Source organism: Labrus bergylta, chromosome 6 (assembly GCF_963930695.1).
Source record: "Labrus bergylta chromosome 6, fLabBer1.1, whole genome shotgun sequence".
NCBI lineage: Eukaryota > Metazoa > Chordata > Actinopteri > Labriformes > Labridae > Labrus > Labrus bergylta.
In genome coordinates, this window is record NC_089200.1 from 16,078,834 (window position 1) to 16,096,736 (window position 17,903).

Below are 17,903 nucleotides of genomic sequence, written 5' to 3' on the forward strand. Positions count from 1 at the left end.
CCAAAATGCTGTCTTTTGTTTTGTCCTCTTTAAAGGAAGAATGTGTGACTTATTTATCCAGTAGATGTTGCCCTTGAGCATGAAACCAAAACAAACCAATTTTGGCAACGACTCTGCCACACTGAATACGCTGCTCTCCTACAGCGACACACATCCGACCCCTCTCCCCTCGCTTTTGCACAAAGTAGTTATCAAATTGGAATTGTTGTATTAGCAGGCTAATGGTAGCGCACTTTATTTTGCTCGTAGCGTCACATTGCATGTACATTTAAATAGAATGACAATGATCTAAAAACACTTACTTATTTAAATAAGCAGTGAGTACAGTATGTTATTCTTCTTTTATACTCAAGTGGATCAGCTGGACGGCCGGTCGTCCCGTCCATGTAAACACAATGTAAACACAGCTCAGACAACATCACAGACAACGGGACTCACACGTCACACTCATTGTAGACAGTCATGACTCAGAGAGATATTTAAGGAGGATATACTGGATTTCTGCTTTGTGCAAAATGTTGCACATTCTTCCTTTAACTTGTTATTTAACATCATTAGCTCATTGTCTGCCTTCTGCTTCTCAAACTATTTTAACATTGCTTAAGGCCTCCGTGAGTGTTCAGACAGTCAATATGAAGCACTTTGAAAACTGTCTTTAGTTTAAAAAAAAAAGGGCTGAAACCACAGATAATCCCCTTCAGAAAACAAATGCAAGAGAGGAGAAAGTGTTTGTTTAAACATTTTATTGCTGTAAAATTATAAATCTTATGCCTCCAATGAAAAAGAAACAACTCTTAAATAACAAACAAAATCAGGCAAAATTAAAATATTTGGCATTGTGATAAGCTGTCAGTGTATCGGGGCAATAGAGCTGAGCAGAATTTTGTTGCTATAAAATGCAAGCTCAACTGTATTTGGCATAAACTATCATCTTTAACAATCTAGTATCATGTACATGAACATGAAGCCAAGTATACTACCAAACATATAACACTGTGTTTCTCCCTATTGACATTTAAGACTGTGTTTAACCGAGGTCCTACTGAACAGGCTAAGTAGATGTGCTCATTGTTGGCACATCCATCATATCTCTGGCACTTTGTACCTGCAATGCGGTGGGGAAAAGGCTGCAGCTTTCGAGGCAAAATTGTCACTTTTACAGTGCGGCACAAAGGGGCTGAAGACCCGAGTCATTCAACGTGCTGCACAATCTGGAAGTGAAGCAACACATCCCTTTCAGTCTTTACACATCCGTACGCGAGCAGCCAATCTGCAAGGGAAGTCTCTTCCTCTGAGTGAAGCAATTACAATACATGATAACTAATGACAACATAAAACTTCAAGTATATTCCAAATGCGGCTCCTCTGTCTTACCACTAGAGTCTGGTGAGGGTCTAAAGTCTAAGCATGCAATCACTACTGCCATGTGCACCCACTTCCTCTTTGTAAGACAAAGTGAGTATTAGAAGCTGGGTGCTCTCTGAGACTGAAGTTTATCCTTTTGCACTGTGGCATAAAATTCAGCTCGTTCTCCAAGAGGCAAAGAGGCTTGGTTTTACCACACCGACATTCTAATCAATATCTCGCTTAATTACGCTGCACCTAATAACAGAAAAATATGAAGCATCAGCATTCAAAAGTTAAACGTTTTAAGCTTTCTGGGCACCATCCCTTCACTGTATTTGACCTAAGAAAGACTAGAACATAAAGTGACTGTTAAAACCTTTAGAAACATAAAGCCTCTGATATAAGTTATGAAATAAATAACATTCAGAAATAAAATTTAAGCCAGCAAAAATAAGCTTTTTGTATTGGGTTTTTTTACATCCACTTTCTCAAACAAGGGATTGCTTTCTTTTTTTTTTTTTTTTTTTACATCATTCCATTTCTGCATCTGCATCTGCATCAGCATTCACAGCATTCATGGAATACCTTAAAAAATAAGTTAGTACATAAATAAATAAATAATCCTTGCATTGCTTAGTTATTTTTTTCCATTTACAGTACCTTGACTTGTAACTGTACAGTAAGTAGGTATATTACAGCAATTACAAGGAGAAAGAAGGAACAGACCCATTGTCTGCTGTTATTGGGGTTTAGGTGGGGATCGAGGGTACCGGTGGTCTGCTGGTCTAGGAAGGTCCAAACTAATCTAAACTGAACAGAGCCCTTTGGCAGTCCTAAATCCACCAGGCGTTGCTGTGTTGGTCTTTCAGGGGGGGGTTGGCCGAGGTTGAGGTTCCATCCGGTGTCCAGAGCTGCCCCGAATACAGATCCATACTGGACATGCTGATATCTGAGTTTGGCTTGGTGAGAGTCAGGGGAGGAAGGTTGAGGTCAAAAGGCGAGGTGTCCGAAGCCAGGGTTGCTACGGTGACCTCAGAAGTGGCCCATCCTGGCAGCGAAAAGGCTGCGCGAGCGTGGCACGGCCGAGGAGATGCGGCCAAAGCTGGACGAAGGCCACTTCACGATGAACTGGGAGGTCACTGGCAGCAGATACCTGGACAGACGGACAAGAGCGAGGGACGGAGGGATTATGGGAGAGGATGAACATAATGAGAGGATTAGATATGCAAAGGTCACAATTTAGAGGTTAGGGCGCATTAGTGCTCAGCACTGAGACCACATACTGCCAACTTTCATCTATTGATTTTACCATTTATGACCAGCTCCATTTGCACATTTCAACTTTAATAAAGGCCTTGTGATTCAAGACATAATGACATCAGCCTCTGCTTGACAGCAAAAAAAGAAAGACAAAGGTGTTGATATAATTTGATCTGGAGTATTTTGTGTAGGACTGCAACCAATGATTATAACCAGCATCAAGTCATCAAGTGCAATTTTCACACTAAAATAATCAGCAAACCACTCTATGAATGAAATTCTAACAGTTCATGATTGACATTAGCGGTTAAACCTTTGACGCCAGGTGAGAAGGTTTCCTTTCTTTGACCAGCAGTCCAAAACCCAAATTCGTATATGACTCAGGAATAATTTTATTGTCAGCTGGAGAAGCTTGAAATGGCCCATTTTGGGTATTTTTCTTAAAATAACAACTTACGTAATGCACAAGTGTCAAAGTAGTATGGAATTTCTTCTTTCACTTATCTCACCCATTGAAATAATTGTTGCAGCTCAATTTCTTTATGAAATGTCCCATATGTAAAACACAATGTTGAATATAAATGTTAACAATTACAGTCATGTTTCATTACATTATATGAAGTATTTATGGATCTTCTTTTAGAGAATTAATTAAAGGGTATTACACCGAGAAAAAGCAACTCTTTTTTTTATTTGAAGGACAACTACGTTTGTCAACTTTGACCCTTACATTTTTGGTATCATGAACAGGAATTCCTCACCTATCATTCCGCGGCACAGACGTCAGTACCTGTCTAAGACTTTTCTATGACACCTTCCACCGAGACAGAGCAGTGAGGCAGCTCCTGCTAACAGCGTTCCAGTACCTGAGAATGAGACCAGCGTCAGGTTGAGATAAGTGTCAGGAGGGGCTGAACCCTGCTCCCATCTTCGTTTGTTACTGGAAATGAGTCAGATATGGTTGTCAGATTAATGTCAGATGAGATGATCAAATCCTGGACAAGGTTAACTGAAGGTTATGCAAATGTCAGGGTAGTTCAGAGGACACAGGACAGAGGGGGGGAGTTTGTATTCTTCCAAACTGATCAGTTGGAAGAATGACTTACATTGCTGCGCTTTTCCCTGCACCATTGCACTGTGATATTATAAACTGTGACCTTATTTCCACGTCCGCAGCAAGGATCTTTAGATAACAAAAGAGACATCTAATACTCGTTTAGTTGAACAAGTACAATGGTCAAAAGAAATAGTCCCGGTAGAAGTGTTTAAGATGTGACAATCTAATCAAAAGGGAGCCACTGGGGCCGCGAATAACAGTGAAAAAAGTAATATCTCCTTTTAAGCTGGTGCAGAGATAGCATACTTTTTTCTCTGACAGCTCTCTCTCCTTGTGCAAAAGCTCTTGGACAAATTAGCCAAGGAGCTGCTTCTAAAGTCGCCCGGAAAAAGGGGGGGGGGGGGGGGGAAGCACATGTCGCTGAGGGCACCCGCTTTAACACAGACCCAGGAGAGTTAGGAGGGATTCAAATTAACTTCATTTAGTCCAACAGGAGTGTCCTTGAAACTGCTTCAAGTGGGCCGTAGGTATCCCTCCAGCACATCTTCATTGGCTTTGACTGGACTGGTTGAACAAAGGCTCAGTCCAGTTTTTCTTTTTAAACTCTTGCACCGAATCCCCAGAGAACAGAGGGACAGGACCTGCTTTGCTTCAAGCCTTTCACATTTGCTTCAATTAGGTAGCTTCAAGTTTACGCTTCGATTTGACAATTAGCGACTTCATAGAATTATTTTGTGTCACCTTTGGATTTAAGTCTTCTACTTTTCTTGTGTTTCTCTTCCTTCTGCTAGGTACCTTATTCCACCGTCCTCAGATGTGTTCATCGGGATTCTGTTCATGGATTTGAGGTGTGATTTCTCCTTTCACCCTTCCATTTCCATAAGTTTTTTTTGCTGATAATCTCCAAACACAGGCATCAGTGGCGGTTCTAGACCACTTTAACTGAGGGGGACCAAACTGGGGCCAGTTGTTTTGTCAGAGGGCAACATTAAACCCAGGTGAAAAACAGACAAAGATGATCGCTTTAAAAAATATATATTATGCCAAATAACAGTGCACATCATTAAATACCATGATTTATATTTGTTTCAGTAACAGTTATGTAATACTAGATTGTGAGTCCAGGTGTTGAGTCAAAAACTGTGTATGTGTTATGAGGGGGGCTCTTCCTTTTGGAGGGGTGGCCACAGGGGGGCCAAGCTCAGTGTTACAGGGGCACTGGCCCCTGTTGGCCCCTGCCTAGAACCGCCCATGACAGGCATAGAAATGAAAAAAAGGGGGGAAAAAAATCATATATTGGACATCCATTGGGGGCGAGTTTGTGTTCTTAAGAGATCCTCTGAGTATATTCTGCTCATTGAAAGAATCAGAGTGGTGGTGGTGGCAAGGGATGGGGTGGGGGTTCTCAAGTCCAAGGGGCCGCTGTCTCTGCAGGCTATGTTTAATTGGCCCCTCATTCAGCATCTTCCAGGTTCGTCCTCCTTTTGATCATGAAGACGGTCTTGGCAACAGCGCGCATGCTTGAAAGCCAGGGGGAGGCTTGTTTCATGCACTTGTGCTTTGCTTCAATACATCAGTTGACAGGGAGACAGAAAGACACGCTCTTTCTCTGTTCCTCACATGCAAGGCTACTATCTACTACGGTTGACTACTGACATGCTTTCCGCGCTACTCCATCTAGAGGAGTGCCACGGCGAATTAAGAGGACACCAGGCAAGACGAAATGCCATGACGAAGGATAGAAGGGGAGGCTGCCTTGATAGCTGACGCAATCTGAACCAAGAGGTACAAGAGGCTTGAAGGTTATCTGCAGCCCACATTCAGCTCAACACCCCAATTAACCCTAGTTACTGCCACACTTTTCCAACAGATCAAAGTTAATAGAATCTGGAACTTTTGTCATCATGGGGAAAATGTCTTTGGGTAATGACAGTAATTCCAGGCTTAACAAGAAAGTTATTAGTGGAGCTATTTGGCTACTTCCTCTCATCTGCCCACACAGACTGAAGGACTTTTCTAAGGCCCATGAGTCTGTTGACACACCTGATCAAGGCACTCCATGGAGGGAGGATGCTTGAACGAGAGTGGGAAGTTGTGGTCAACAATGTATACAACTAAAGACCACCACCGACACGCTCAACAACTAAATGTCTGTGTACATGCACAACAGACTGTGTGCAAGTGTTTGATTCAAAGAGACAAATTAGCCAGAATGTGTGACCTTTGATTTCAGGGAGTCCGACACAGGGCTTCCAGACTAGTGTTTCTTTGTGTCTGATAATAAAATGAACTGGAAAGATTTATATTCATTTAGAAATGTCTCAAACACAAGGTAATTCTCTGACACATATCCACTTCAGTCTTTTGAAAATGCAATATACGTATAGAAATAGTAGCAATTCTGACTGGAACCCATTATTTTCAATAGTTTTTAGTCTTTTATTGATTTAAGTTTAAAGTTGTGATTTTGAAATTTGTGTCCAAGTCTGCATTTCAGCATAGGTTCATGTTTTTTTCCAAGCCTGGCGGAAAATTCCCTGGCATGCCCACATGTACTATGAGAGTCATTGGTCACAGTTATTACATCTCATGTTTATACCACTGTGATTACAATTGGAGAGTTGGGGGAATAAAATCACAATCCATTTTCCATGCAAAAAATATTAAAATGCTGTGTGTGGCTTAAGCAGTCAAAGTTGGTCAAGTAAATAGGGTGTCATCCAGGGTGAGTCTTTTAAGTACATCATTCCCCTTTCGTGACAGTGGATTTTGTTGGTATTGTTTTGAAAACAGTTTAAAAAATATAAACCCATTCACTTGATTGACTCTGAGTTGAGTGTGGACACAGTTTGAGAGGAATAGTTTGTACTTAAACACTGACTAGAGATTGATGATTGCTACTAAACAGTCACATTACATGTGCATGCACACGCACGTACACGCACAGTTTACCCTCTCATGTATATCAGTGAGGAAAATAATCCTAATTGCTTCTCAGCTATCTGAAATGGAGGCGGGTAGTGACTGTTCCCTGCATGCCTGATGGAGAGATGTGAACTGTTTGTGTTGAGAAACTGCAAACCACATGATGCAAGCGAGCCATTGTCTGTCTTCTTGAGACAAGAAGAGAGCAGTGCTTAGGTTGATCATGGCGCTGATGCGGTGCAGGTGAGGAGCTCAGGTCCCACTGAGGCCACTTGTACTGAAAATGCACTTGGGGTAAGATGTTCCTTGATAAAAGCATTGAGTGGAGGTAGAGTTTAGGATGTGGCAGCAGAGTGATTGGCTGGTGGTTTGGAGCAAGCTGACAAATGGTTGCCTTGTTGACAAACAGTGCTCTAACAGTCTCAATATGCCTCCTCCTATCTCCTTAATTGAAATACATCTTAAAATGTTTTTGGCTACAAATAATCAGATCGTTTTAGACATATCCCATTTTTCGTGGGGTAAAAGTTAATCCACATATCACTTCTAAGGATAGTGTTGAGGGAAAGGAGAGGAGACCATGTTAGACTGTTGGTTGCAACCATCATTGTGCAGGTGGGACCAAGCCTTCGTTAGAGCTGTGAGGTGGTGAGAGCAGCAGAAAGCGGGGACAGTGCTGGAAGATGGTAGGAGGGGAGGGGGGGGGGGGGGGTTTAGCGGAACTAAACCAAGCAGAGACCTGCGTCGAGGGGCGAAGAGACGGAGGAAGAGGAGGAAGAAGAAGCAGCAGCAACAGCAGCAGCAGGGGTTGAGCCATGGGTAGAGGCTGGTCCCGCAGCAAATGGTAAGCTTTTTTTACACAGACATATATAGACAGGAGAAATCAGGAGAGACAGACCAATGCATGCTTAAATGGACTCTTAAGGATACCCACTGAAAAAACATGGATCATTTTGTGCATGCTTGTGTATTGAATCCAATCACAGTAAACTTTTAAACCCTTGAATAGCCCACTTTTTAAATTGTATTCTCCAATTCATCCCCAAACAAAAATGGTCAGGCTAAAACAATCAATAGCAACACTGTCGGATTAGATGAAACAAAAGTCGCCCTGCTTTCTGTACACAGGCCCCACATACTTTTATTCAAACAGATAAGGTTTTAATAATGTAGGTGCAAAGTGATAGCCTGTTAAAATATGCGCAAGAGTTATGAATCATGAAAAGCGAGGCTCCGGGAAAAACAGAGCGCTCTCTCTCATAAGGTCATTTGCTGCACAGACTCATCTGGGCTCTAATTGAATTAAGAAGGCCTCGGGGGGCCCCAGGCTAACCTGAGCGCTAATCTGTGGGCCATTATTTCCTGTTAACAGCGCACTCCTTCTCCCCCCTCTCCCTGCTCCCTCTCTGCCAGCCCAAAAGCATATGTGCTTTAAAAGTTCACTCACTCCAAACCTGAGCTGCTGTCTCCTGCGGGGCTCAACCTTATAAAAATAGCATAAAGCAGACTTTTTTTTGTTTGTTTGTTTTATCTGGGTTAGGTGATGAAGATGATGGCTCTAAGGCTCAATGGAAAAGAGAGCAAATGCTCCTGAGAGGTTTAATGATGAGAGCTGTTTACATTTTCAGATCAAAGTTGTCTTGTCTGTATGTCAAAGTGTGTTTACTATGTGGTTTTTTTGTAACCTCATTTTGTTGTCCCTTTTTCTAAAGGCAGATGATTCAACAGAGTTTATTACAAGGCATCTCTGTAGTTCATACAACTTTAAGAAACTCAGCTTTAACCTGCTCTCAGTTGGGTTTATTATCAATCGGAGAAACATCCTAAATGTATTCTTTTCTATTTCTCCGGTTGATTTTATTTCAGTAAGCTTAGCAGTTTCATTTATCAGAGAAGTAGTTTTCATTGTGCAGTTTTTAAGACTGTTATACTGATGTCATGACTATACATGCCTTTTACTTATTAAATCATTTAACTAGGACAATTAACTGCAGTATTTATGTAGTTGTAGCTCTGAAGATGCTTTCTGATGTTTACTGCAGAAAATCTGCTGGAATTCTTTTCAACAACTACATTTGGCAAGCAAACATCTTGCAAGAGGAAACTGAGTACATTGTTAACCTTGGATCTTGTATTGTTGTATCCTTGAATCCCACCCAGCCACCCCTCTGTATTGTGAAGTATCTCTTACAGCAGCAATGCTAGAAGCAAATTTAATTATCCCTGAGGAATCATCAAAAAGGTTTAGTGTCCTTCTCACCTGGTGTCATCCCATTCGGGGCTGAGACCGGTCAATGAGCCACGGGACTCCGAGACAAACTTGTAGACGACCAACAAGCAGTCTCTAGACAGCTGGACCAGCCGGCGGCAACACTGTAGCTCCTGGGGTGTCACCACCTCGCTGCTCTTACAGAAGATGGTTTCCCACGATGAACTGGAGAGCAAACCAGAAAGCAAGCACACACATAAACAGTTAGTTATAGATAAGCATACCATGAATTTATCAGAAGTAAACAGTACATGTATATCATGTGTATTCATGATGCAGGTGCACAAATTGAGTCACAACCTCTTTGCCCTCCATAAATTCATTCATAGGGAAATATGTTGTTTCATGTCTGGCCTTTACATTTACATGCGTGTATACACTTTTTTGCACACAGTTTCTCACACACAGACATGCAGGAAAATGAGGAGGATGAAACGAATCCAAATACAGTTAACCCCGATTACTGCCCCGGACATACCCCTGACTGTGAGAGAGCTTCGACAACTGAGACACACAACTCCGGGGGATACGTTTGATGTCTACCCTCTTTCACTTCTTGGTTAGTGGGGGGTGTTTCCTCTGAGAGGTTCAAAACTGTGTGCGTTTCTATTCTCTTTCCTCTAAGTCGTTTCAAAGCCTGTTGAATTCATCGCCCACAATAGCTGTGAGGCCGTTTGATTGTTGTAAAGTCCCTTGGATAAAATATCAAACAAGAGATGGAGAGGAGCGGGTGGGGGCACATGGATTTAAATGTGTTTTTCGAGGTGCACTTATTCGCTGTTGCCTGTTGACATCAGGGCCCCCTTTTGGTTTTCTTCTGTGTTTGGGCCATGGCCTGTTGCAGGGTACGGGAGGTGTGATAGGATAGCAGGCAAGCTGCACCTTCCAGGGCAGGTTGTGATCAGACAAAAGGTACATGGGGTGGCAGCATGCTGGGGGCAGCTGAGGCCAGGTTAGGTTAATCCTTCCACTCAATATTTTTGTACAAAGTCTGATTTTCAATCACTCCACTGTTTTTTCTACATTTCCAGATTCCTTCCCTTCTCTCCTTCTGCTTATCATCCCTTTCATCACCATCACTCAATCCTTTCCTTACTCTTTCTCAATCAGGCCTGGTAAGGAAGTTAAGGAAGGGGGAAACAGAGAGTTGAGTTACACCTTCTAAGCCCTCTGTGTCTAGTGAAAGATGGTGGCTTAACAACTGTAAGAATAATGGAGAGGAGGAGATGCAAGGAGGTCACAATGTTACCATAGATGAGATGAAAAGTATCTACTTCTATCCGTCTGTCAGGGTTGTATGTGTGTATGTTTGTTAATATTTAACTAGATGTCTCTGTGTGAGGATGCTTCAGTGTAAAAAATAAATAATTGTGTAGAAACCAGCTTTGTACATTCAATGATGCGTTGTCTGTGTAACTTCGAGGGAATGTGTTTTAGAAAAGCTGTTTTGGGGGTTTTATAAGGACATGATCAAGTGGGCTGTAACTGCAGTGACTCATCTTGTAGGGAGCTACTTTCTGTTGCATCAAAAAGTTAAAAAGAGAGAAAGTAAACTGAAAGAGCAAAACTTCAGAAAATTCTGATAAAAGACCACAGTAAAAGAACTAAGAGACCTTCATTCACCTTCTTCCTGCTTCCTTCCTTCCCCTCTCCTTTTCTACCTCTCACCTGTGAACAAGTTCTGATTAACAGCTCAGATTTGTGACCTTAATTTGCACTCTGCCGCCTCAGAGTAACATGTTTCTTTCATCCCTGGGAGCTTTCAGGAAAGTGCAGAGGGGTCTGGTTGGTCTGTCACTCATTCTCTGTCATTCAGCTGCTGTTGCTTTGCCAGTTACACTGAAAAGAAACGGTAAATTGTCCCCGCTGTCACTGAGACTGATGCTTTGACGAACGCTCAGCTGGAGGACACGGGGAGATTGATTGGTGAATGAACTGTGGACATACAGGCTGACACTATGCAATGAATGGAGCAGTAACTGGCCTGCAGTGTGATCACTTTTTTGTGTTGAATCAATCAATCAATTTGTATTTGTATAGTGCCAATTCATAACAAATGTCATCTCAAGACACTTTACAGAAAGAACAGGGGTCTCAGGGGTCCTCTTGCGAAATATAGCATGACTGAAATGGACAGAACAGCATAAGGGGAGGTGTTTCTTTGTAAGAAAGCGCATTATAAAAATATCTATTATTAATTTATTATATCTTGAATTAGGATGTGCAAAAACAAAACGTAATAACAAAAGGTTTCAAGACTAGCCAAGCTTTTACATCTTCATCCTGACAGCTTACAGCCCTGCTGAGACTGACATACCCAGTGTTGGAGAAGCAGTTCCACAGTCCCTGTCCATGACTCCAGAGCAGCCGGTTGAAGACGCGGTTGAAGAGCCGATAAAGGTGGAGGCTCTCTACATCCGGCTCCCTCCAGATCCGCTGCAGCGCTGAGCGCACATTGGTACGCACAATGTCCAACACCTGAGTGTAGAGAGGGTCAGAGGGCAACAAAGGTTTGAATCAAGCATGTGAATATAATGGAAATGTTTTCTGCAAGACATAAAATCAACTGATTATAAAATTAGCAATCACAGAGACTAATGCATCCCCCCCCTCACCAGCCACCGATGATAATTTTAATATTTATGTTAAAGCATGTACAGGTTCAGCACAGCCTATGCCACAGCCTACACTTGAGGAAGGGGGTCTGTGGTAGAGGCAGGACAAAAAGTGCTGGGGCAGACAGTGGAGAGCACAGGAGAGGACTAATTGCTGCACGGGACGTCAGTTTTGGACAGAAGGTGTCAGAAGTTCCTAGGCAGTCTGAGGACACCTGCGCCAGCCCTCCATCTTCCCTTCTTTGTTTTTCCCGTCTCTCCCCATCTCACTGCCTTTCCCTTCCTCTCTTTTTCTTTCCCTTTTCACTCCGCTAAGAGTGGAGTGCTGTGGCCCTTTTGACTTTGATTCCTCGCTCCTCATTACTGACATGCCTGACTGGCTGTGTGTGTGTGTGTGTGTGTGTGTGTATGTGTGTGTGTGTGTGTGTGTGTGTATGTGTAGGGCGTGCATGTGTGTTTTGCGATGCGAAGAAGCTAGATTTCCCTACAGCAATATGAGGCGAGCCACGCATGCACACTCAGACAAACTGATAGATGAGTAAACACACACACAGACATGTTTTGGTATGGTAATCAGATGGCAGAGCGGTGGGCGCTACATTCCTGACCTCTGCCTGCTGCTCATTAGGCTGCCCCACTCCAAATAAAACATCAGCTCGCGTCGCCACAGCTCACAACACAGCAGAGCCCGGCTGTGCAGAAAGCAGCGGCTGAGAGATCACATCATTACTGACACGCCTACTGGATGCCATTTCACGTCCTGTCCCCCTTTTCTGTTTTGTTTACATCCTATTTGCTGTGTCTACCTCTCACTGTCTGACATAATGATCTCCATGCTTGTCTTGTTTTTCATTTTTTCACTCATGTTGGATTTGGGGACTTTAAAAGTTGTTCAAAAGCTTTTGAAGGAAGAGGAAAGAAGCATTTTGTCTTCGTCAACGCTTTTAACAAGCATTCCATACAGGGTAATGGTATAGACCGTGTCGCAGCAATAACGAAGGCAGGCAATTTATACCGAGTCAAAGAAACAGGGGTTGCCTATTTTCAAGACTTTCACAATTTACATTGATTATTTCTGACAAGAGTTGTCAAAAGTTTAAATAAAGTATCAAAACTTTTTTCACTTCTTCATGATCTCACGTTGATAAAGATAAACTCTGGTTCATTTTATTTTAACAACAAGACGGATCTGAAAATGATTTTTAGTGTGAGTGTTAATGAAACTTTACTTGAATGTTCCACATGTATCACATGCTAACGCACAAAAGACTAGCACACCTTTTTCCACACTGCAGGAAGGTGCCAAATGTATTTTGAATGCAGCTAAAGCCCACACTTCATCTACCTGCTATCTGTAGCCGCTCTGCTCTCAGTCACACCAGAAGCCATTTTTACATCAGTGACACCGCAGACTGCTGTATCTACCAGATTGTCAAATACTGGGGCTTTTTCATTCTACCCTTTGCATCTCACACAGACACAGGAGCGAGTCTTTTGGTAGGCCAAAGTATTAGCGTGTGTTTCAGACAGACAGAGAACATAGGCATGCATGCAGGCTGACAGCAAGAACCTTTCTGAAGACTGTGAAGATTGCACAAATATATATATACATATATACATTTACACGTTAACATCAGCATACATACAGTATATATATATATATACTGTATGTATATACAGTATATATTCTCTGTATATACTGTATGTATATACTGTATCTATACTCTTCCTGTATGTAGTAACATCAGCATACATACAGTATATATATATATACTGTATGTATGCTGATGTTAACGTGTAAATTGTGAGGTGATTAAGGCCAGAAATTCGCTCATTCATTTTTTAAGTCATTAATCGTTTGTTATTTTTCACCCTTGCTTTCCGAGCACCATAGTTAAGCCACACAGTCTCTTCCTGCTCCCACAGTGATTTAAAAGAACGACACAGCTGTGTTTTTGAATGACTACTTTCAGCACAGTCATTTCGCTTTTTCACCTTTCCATTTACTTAACGATCTGTAGCAAGTTCCCTTTTCCTCAGTTATGTTAATGTGGTATTCTTCAATCTGCCTGTAGTTACCAGTACTTAGATACATTCACAACAAAAGCAGGTTGGTGTCCAAACAGGAAGTAAAGTACCCTTATCTAAAGACAGTACTAAAAACAAAATAAAAGCAAAACAAAATCTGTTTTAAAATGCAAAATACTGGAATTTAAAGCATGTGATTATAAATTGATCGTGATTAACTGTTAAAATTGTCTGCAATAAATACCAATTTTAAAAAGTAATCATTTGACAGCCCTACTAGTAATATATGTTTTTGTTTCTCAGAATAAGAAGGAGCTCAGAGAAGCAGGCCAAATGTTTATAGGCTCTGAAATTGTCGACTGTGATTTCTGTATAAGACTCACCTTTCGTTGTTTTGTAGAGTCAAGCTTCACCAGCCAATATGAGGCCACCTTTGATTTATGGTACTTCCAGTTGTCGAGAATCTGCAAAAGAAATGTTAGTGTTAAACATGAAACAGGTTTTTATACTGACAACTATTCTATAATAACAAACAAGCAAAACTCGATCAAATTATGGGTATATAAATAACACTACAGGTAGACTCAGATGCCTTTCTTTTTTTTTTTTTACATCAACTGTTTTCCAGCAATAGTCTATCATAACCCAGGGTTTCTATCTGGTGTCAGAGCAGGCACTGTGCTGGGCAGAAGTTTAAAAAGACAAAACTTAATTCTAAAACACAAATTGGGCTAAAAACATTACTGCAAGTGTAATAAACACATCTTAAAAACTTGACGGTTGGTGGTTGGCCTTGGTCAAATGTTCCTGTATAGATCATGATACTCTACAGGAATGTTTCAATGCTGGGCAAGAGGAACATTTGATTCAGAGAAAAAAGAACAAACCGAATAAGTCTGTAGCTCATTCCACTCATCACACACTCATCCTTACTTTTACACTTTAAACATGACAGCAGCAGTGCTTGTACGTTACTTACATCCAGCACGTTAATGAACAACAGAAAAAACACTGTCTAGTTTTTTGTCTTAAATGTGTGGACAGAATAATCGTTCAGTTTTAGTATCTAAATGAAATCTGGCAACATAAAAATTGTCTTTAAAATCCCTTTTTTTAAACTTAAACTGGAACACAACTGCTTTTATTCACATTTCAGCCATGTAAGAAAAGGAAGCAGAGTGTCACAGTTCAGTTTATTCCCAGCCCTTATTATACATAATGCCATCATGTCAAATATTAAGGGCATGAACAGAGCAAACTGTTTGTCTGTAACAGGAGGAATTTAAATGTGACACGTAATAGACATTGAGTTGTGATATTTGAAGAAAAAAACCAAACATGTTTTGCAGAGGTATATAAAATCCTTGGGGCATGTGTCGTTCTGCTCAAAAGCTGTGCTGGATATTCCCATACACTTGTTCCTGGTTGCCAACATTATTGTGTACCTACAGGCATTGATATTGTTGCGCTGTGGATTTAGTCTATATCTCCGCACTGGGGTACATAAACCTCTCACGTAGCATGCTAGATCCCCTGCAAACAGTAGTCCCCAAGGGAAGCTGCAGTGCAAACTCTATGTTTGCTCGCATGCACATGTGTATGCACAAAAAAACAAAAAAAAAAAACAATCCACAAGGACTCACAAATACAGAGCTATGGTATGCTGAGCACACTTTTGTACGCTTTCCAGAAAGTTACTTGTTTGCTTGTTTGTTATTCTCCCTCAACAAGAACCTTGTGAACCTTTTCTGGTAAGATGCGCGCTCATTTGTCATATTTGTTTCATTTGTTTCATACACACACAAATTACCTTCAATTAAATCGCAACAAAAACAGACTCAATGTTTTTTCACCTTTCAATATTTTCGACTGTGACGAAAAAAAAGCAGGTTTTAATTGAAATATAAAGGAGGCAATTTATGGGATACAAACACCTCATTAGCCCAATTAAAAATCAACTTTAAATGGTAGACAACATAAATTGTCAAACGCAAACTGAATACGCTTCTCTCCGGTGGCTCAGAGAGAACAGTGCAGGTGCGGTTGTTCATCTGCGTTGCCATGGCCCTCTCATTAGTGTTTATTAACAGTACAGGTGTGGTGGTAATTGTCTCTCACAACCCTGACACACCCAGGTGACACCGAAACATTCACTGTTTTAGCTGTTCTTGTGAGGACATTTTATGGGCTTACACTAATTAATGGGTGGTTTTCCCTGACTTAACCTTAAACAACAACCACCAGGTGTTGCACTTACTCTCTAATGTAAGTCGCTTTGGATAAAAGCATCTGCTAAGTGAATTGTAGAATTGTAGGTTTCCAAAATGTTTATTCTACACGTTATAGTTGCACTTAATATTGGTGAACAATGAAGTTTGACCTGCTATTGTTTACTGAGACATAACGACATCATATTTAAATAGTTCTCGTGGTTGGTGGCAAGTTTGTATGTGGACATGAGCTGACTCTTGACTCGCTAGATTTTTCATTCATCACCTGCTCGAGAATAAACCTTTTTTTTTATGAACCTAATATTGTTTGAAATGTGATTTTTTTTTAAAAAGGAGGCAATGGGACACATGACATGGAATGAGTTTCTGTTTGCTGCTCTAACACCCTGAAAACTGCTGAAGTTGCCAAACTGTTTTCATGGCGGACATTAGAACAGCATACTCTACAGTGGGATGATTAACCATTTAGCTGACAGCATCAGTGCTATGAAGTGGAAACATACTTTTTTAGTTATTTGCAAATCTGAATTAATTAATTCATCTCATCTCGTGTCCAACAAAGGTCTATAAAAGTAAGCCGTGATTACAAATGTAAATGACTTTGACAAACCTTCTATCTACTTGTTGTGATGAGATGATGCTCTTCAGAGTTTTAAACAGGTTTTAAACACACAGCTACATTATCTGCTTATTGAAGTCAAGTAGCCACGTTACAGAAACACCATATCTACACTGCACTTCTGCACTGCACTCAGAAAGATGACTTATATTTACTATTCTAGTCTTCTCTTTTAGCCAAGTGAAATTAGCTTTTTTTATTGAACGAGGTGTTTTGATGGTCATCCATACGTCACCCCGGTGAAGACACTCTCTATGACTGCTGTCCGTTTAGCAACTGAGCAGCGCTGTGTGTGCGTGAGTGTCAGACTGTGTGTGTATTTGGAGCTCCCGCTGTGCCGTGATTCTACAACGCAGGAATGCATTGTGAATTCACAGACCGGGATGCCAATACTACATCGTAGATATGAATGTAGTCGTTGTTGCGGCTGAACTGAGTCTGAAAGGGCTTCTGTCTCTCGTTCTTTTGCTCTGGCAAAATTCACTCTCCATTTTACTTTTTGAATCTTAATGTTGACATTTTTCATAAACTACTCAAGACTTTTAAGATGTCATGTATTAAAAAAATCACTTCAATGTTTAAGTTTGATCAGTTTTGGTTGCTTTAAGTGATATGTTGTTTAGACAGCCCTATATTACACAAAACTACATTAAAGCAATTCTGTCAGAAATTGAACAAAACAAACAAGTACAAGTGCAAGGACGTAGCTCTGAGAAGAAATAGAGGGGGCACTTATTAATACAAAGGAGCAGTGGGGAAAAGCACAGGGCTGTAAACTGAACGACAGGTTGTCACTGGGGTCGTTTGAAAGACAATGGGAGCCCAGCCAGAAAGGAGAGGGGTGAGGCGGTCTCTTTTAGTTGGACTGCAGAGTGACCGCACCTGGCCACTGAGGGGACTCTGGGAATACACTCAGTTCCTTTGGTGCTCCATATTTACTCCTACTTTCTCTTCCTTATTTATTTCAGTCTTGCTCTTGTGTACTGTAAACTTAGGTGCATAAGACGCACCTTAATACCCATTTTTTCATCTAAAACGTTGGCTGCCTCCTGTACTGTATACCCCTGAGATCAATATACCAGTTTAAAATGCTGACAAAGATGCCGCCATTACCACGAGGGCGGTTGTAACCATCCCACATTGCACAAGACCCGATACATTTGACAAATTCGCCCTCATTCATTGTGTATTAAAAGGATAGACATGGACCAGGCTAGTGTCTCCATTTATTCCCATCTTTTCTCTGTCACAAGGTCAAAATGGTGCATTTAAAGAAACAGGTGTTATACTGTTCAGTGAATAAAGCTTGATGAGAGCTGGTTTGATTGAAAAGACTTCTCAGTTAAAGACAACAAGTGACTGAAGGGGACGGGCAGAGAGACTCACGGGCTGTACTTTCTCCAGAGCCTGAGCGTTCAACTACCAGACTGTAGCAAGTAAATTTATGTAAAAATCAAGATTCTTATCTTCTGAGATTTAAAAAGAGTCAAAACTTTGAAAAATAAAAATAAAAGTTTGTTAATCAGTCACCCCCTGCTAAGTGCTAAGGCTA

General features: G+C 41.2%; 1 protein-coding gene across 3 annotated transcripts in view; it reads right to left on the reverse strand.

Annotated features, from left to right (window-relative positions):
* Positions 1–726: 726 nt before the first annotated feature.
* Positions 727–17,903, reverse strand: part of ttll7 (tubulin tyrosine ligase-like family, member 7) — a 72,532-nt gene continuing 55,355 nt past the window's right edge. Inside the window, exons 18-23 of one of the 3 annotated variants that reach the window (XM_065955845.1) lie at positions 13,885–13,965; positions 11,176–11,336; positions 8,850–9,023; positions 7,329–7,438; positions 3,369–3,473; positions 2,362–2,500 (exon numbers count right to left, since the gene is read on the reverse strand). In XM_065955845.1, coding sequence (XP_065811917.1) covers positions 3,391–3,473; positions 7,329–7,438; positions 8,850–9,023; positions 11,176–11,336; positions 13,885–13,965 — 609 coding nt within the window. In that variant the 3' untranslated portion in view covers positions 2,362–2,500; positions 3,369–3,390. Of the gene's footprint in view, positions 2,501–3,368; positions 3,474–7,328; positions 7,439–8,849; positions 9,024–11,175; positions 11,337–13,884; positions 13,966–17,903 lie in introns of all 3 variants that reach the window. The other 2 variants (XM_020648650.3, XM_020648648.3) reach the window with 2 other exon arrangements.